Source organism: Otolemur garnettii, unplaced genomic scaffold (assembly GCF_000181295.1).
Source record: "Otolemur garnettii isolate 467f Iridium unplaced genomic scaffold, OtoGar3 scaffold00049, whole genome shotgun sequence".
Lineage (NCBI taxonomy): Eukaryota > Metazoa > Chordata > Mammalia > Primates > Galagidae > Otolemur > Otolemur garnettii.
The window spans coordinates 4322542-4326136 of record NW_003852444.1 but is presented as its reverse complement, the minus strand read 5'-3'; the positions used below and the strand labels follow the sequence as shown (position 1 = coordinate 4326136).

Sequence of the window (3595 nt, the reverse complement as noted above, 5' to 3'; positions counted from 1 at the left end):
GGCCCGGGCTGAGGATTCGAACCCGCCACCTTAGGTGTATGTGGCTGGCGCCTTAGCCGCTTGAGCCACAGGTGCCGAGCCACTGTCTTTGTTTTTAACCAACTTTACAGAGATGGGGAGCAAGACAGGGGTCTTGCTCTGGCCCCAGGCTGGAGTACAGTGGTGTAATCATAGCTTACTGCAGCCTCCAACTCCTGGGCTCAACTGATCTTCCTGCTTCAATCTCCTGAGTAGCTGGGAGATTGAGTAACCATGCCTGGCTAATTTTTTTTTTTTTTTGAGACAAGAGTCTCACTTTGTCATCTTTAGTAGAGTGCCAATGCACTTGCTATGTAGCATCAGCTCACAGAAACCTGAAACAAAAAAAAAAACAGAAAGAAAAGAAAAAGAAACCTGAAACTCTTGGGGTCAAGTGATTGTCTTACCTCAGCCTCCCAAGTAGCTGGGACTATAGCCGCCCACCACAATGCCAGCTATTTCTTTTATTTTTATTTTATTTATTTATTTCTGGCTGGGGCTGGGTTTAAACCTGCCACTTCCAGCATATGGGGCCAGCACCTTACCCCTTTAAGCCACAGGCACCGCCCTTTTATTTTTTTTTGAGACAGAGTCTCAAGCTGTCACCTGGGTAGAGTCCCATGGATCATAGCTCACAGCAACCTCAGACTCTTAAGTGATTCTCTTGCCTCAGCCTCCTAAGTAGCTGGGACTACAGGTGCCTGCCACACAATGCCCGCTATTTTTTGGTTGCAGTTACCATTGTTGTTTAGCTGGCCCAGGCCAGGCTTGAACCTGCCAGCCTCAGTATATGTGGCCAGCACCATACTCACTGAGCTGAGGGCATGGCACTGAGCCAAAACCAGCTATTTTTAGAGGCAGGGTCTCGCTCTTGCTCAGGCTCGTCTTGAACCCAAGAGCTCAGGCAATCCACCCACCTCAGCCTCCCAGCTGCCTGGCTAAGTTTTTAGTTTTTTTAAGAGATGGGGTTTTGCCCTGCTGCCCAGGTTATTTTTAAGTTTTTATGTTTCCTACTTTGCTTATTTTATTTTATTTTTTTGAGACAGAGCCTCAAGCTGTCACCCTGGGTAGAGTGCTATGGCGTCACAGCTCAGTGCAACCTCCAACTCCTGGGCCTCCGCCTCCTAAGTAGCTGGGACAACAGGCGCCCACCACAACACCAGGCTATTTTTTTTGGTTGCAGCCATCATTGTTGTTTGGTAGGCCCAGGCTGGATTTGAAGCCACCAGCTCAGGTATATGTGGCTGGTGCCTTAGCTGCTTGAGCCACAGGCGCTGAGCCCAACTTCTCTTATTAAATAGTGAGCTATAAAGCAGATCTTCTATTTAAAAGGTTCCTTCATCACGTGGGTCCTATAACTCATATTGTCCAATCAATGTTCTTCTGTCCCTTTAAATATCTCCTGTCAGAGCGACCTGAGAGTGGCACTTCTGATTCTATTTTGCAAAGAGCTGTGGGCATATAGAGCTTTGGGATCCTTAACTCAGTCTCTGAGTTCACAGCACCAGAGTGCACCAGTAACTGGGGCCAGGTGCCCCTGGACCCTCCCCTGGCTTCTTCACAGCCTCCCCAGTGGCTAACACCTTTCTCCTACTTAGCTGTATTTATTTATTTATTGTGTTTTTAGACAATCTGTGTCAACCAGGCTGGAGAACAGTGGTGTTATCACAGCTCGCTGCAGCCTCCAGTTCCTGGGCTTGAGCGATCCTCCTGCCTCAGCCTTCCGAGTAGCTGGGACTACAGACACTCATCATCATGCCTGGCTAATTTTTCTTATTTTGGTAGAGATGGATCCTCAATATGTTGCTCAGGCTGGTGTTGAACTCCCAGTCTCAAGTGATCCTCTCACCTCAGTCTCCCAGAGTGCTAGAACCCCACTAGGCCTGGTCTCCTACCCGGGTTTAACCCCATCTGCCCTTACCAACATTTCTAGATTCCCCAAAGGGCTTAAGCTGATGTAAGAAAGAGACGAATGATTTCTCCTGTTTCTTACTCTTCTCCCCTTTCCATCCTTATTAGTGTGATGGAACCCAGGCAGATGGGGACAAGGAGCAGGTAGACAAGAATTCAGAGAGGAGTGAAGGAGGGGAACAGTGGGGAGAATAGGTGGTCTCCAGCGGTGAATGACGTGGAAGCTCCACAGGTCCTGCCATCCCTTCCATGCCAGGCCAGCCCAGGGCGGGTGCTCACATAGGCAGGAGGGCACTGCGCCATCCTGTCCTCCTCCTCTGTCCCAGCCTCCACCAGCCCCTGTTCTCCCCCCTGCCCTCTCCGTCCACACCCTGAGGAAAAGAAGCAGGAACAGTGAGAGAGGGAGGGCGCTCTTGAGAGTTTCATGGAGCTGGAAAGAATGGGATAGGGGAAGCCCTGGCCACAGACCCCAGGCTGTGGATCTGGACAGCTCAGTAGAGGGGACACAGACGGCAGAGAAGGGGCCGTGGTGTGCCCGCAAGCTCTATTCCTGTTGTGTCCTTGCCCTGACACCTTTCTCCCAGCTCATCGGTGCCTGGAGTCTGGGCATCTCTAGCGGGCTCGGCCCAATATGGAAGATGCCCCTAACCCTTGGCATCCTGCTGTCGCAGCTCCCGTTCCTGGATGAAGCCCCGAAACATCTGGGTCTCCATGAAGACCTCCAGGAAGCGGCGGAGGCTCTTGGAGGAGACAGCTTTGCGGAAGGCCTCTCGCTGCAGGGTCCTCTCCTCTCGCTCGCTAGATGTCAGGAACAAGGAGTAGTGGCCCACAGTCTCCACGAAGAAGCGGACAAATGCTTCAGACACCACCTCATTCAAGGGGTTGGACTCGGGGCCTGAGCAAGGGGGAGAAAGGGCAGAAATGGTGAGGGCGGCTGGGCTGGGCCCGAGCCACTGGTTCCCTTGACAGGAACTGTGATTGTCCTAGGAAAAGGTTACCGTAAGTTTATTTACAAATGTTTTTTTGACTGGGCATGTGGCACATGCCTGTAATCCTAGTACTCTGGGAGGCTGAGGTGGGTAGATTGCCTGAGATCAGGAGTTTGAGACTAGCCTGAGCCAGAGTGAGACCCTATCTCTACCAAAAATGAAAAACTTAGGCAAGAGGATCACTTGAGCCCAAGAGTGTGAGTTTGAGGTTGCTGCAAGCTATGATGCCACGCATTCTACCCAGGGTGACAAAGTGAGACTCTGTCTCAAAAAAAACAAAACTTAAAAAAAGTTTTTTTTTATAAAATAATTTTCTTTTGGCTTGGCGCCCAGAGCTCAGTGGTTAGGGTACTGGCCATGTACAGTGGGGCTGGCGGGTTCGAACCCAGTCCAGGTCAGCTAAACAACAATGACAACTACAATAAAAAATAGCCAGACATTGGGGTGGGCACCTGTAGTCCCAGCTTACTTGGGAGGCTAAAGCAAGAGAATCACTTAAGGCCAAGAGTTGGAGGTTGCTGTGAGGTATGACGCCACAGCACTCTACTGAAGGAGTCATGGTAAGACTCTGTCTCAAAAATTAAAAAAAAAAAAAAAAAATTTGTTTTTTTTCTTTCTTTTTTGTTGCCAGTTTGGCCAGGGTTGGGTTCGAACCCAACACCCTTGGCATATGGGGC

At 50.2% G+C, this 3595-nt stretch overlaps 1 protein-coding gene and 1 pseudogene across 2 annotated transcripts in view; both read right to left on the bottom strand.

The window, feature by feature from the left end:
- LOC100943981 overlaps nt 1–1929 on the bottom strand; it is a 5343-nt pseudogene extending 3414 nt beyond the window's left edge. Inside the window, exon 1 of the transcript XR_153767.3 lies at nt 1914–1929. The product of XR_153767.3 is annotated as a 40S ribosomal protein S2 pseudogene (transcript). The remainder of the gene's footprint in view (nt 1–1913) is intronic.
- Nucleotides 1930–2495: 566 nt separating this feature from the next.
- LOC111725866 (DENN domain-containing protein 2A-like) overlaps nt 2496–3595 on the bottom strand; it is a 16156-nt gene continuing 15056 nt past the window's right edge. The window contains exon 4 of the mRNA XM_023514199.1: nt 2496–2824. Coding sequence (XP_023369967.1) covers nt 2574–2824 — 251 coding nt within the window. The 3' untranslated portion in view covers nt 2496–2573. The remainder of the gene's footprint in view (nt 2825–3595) is intronic.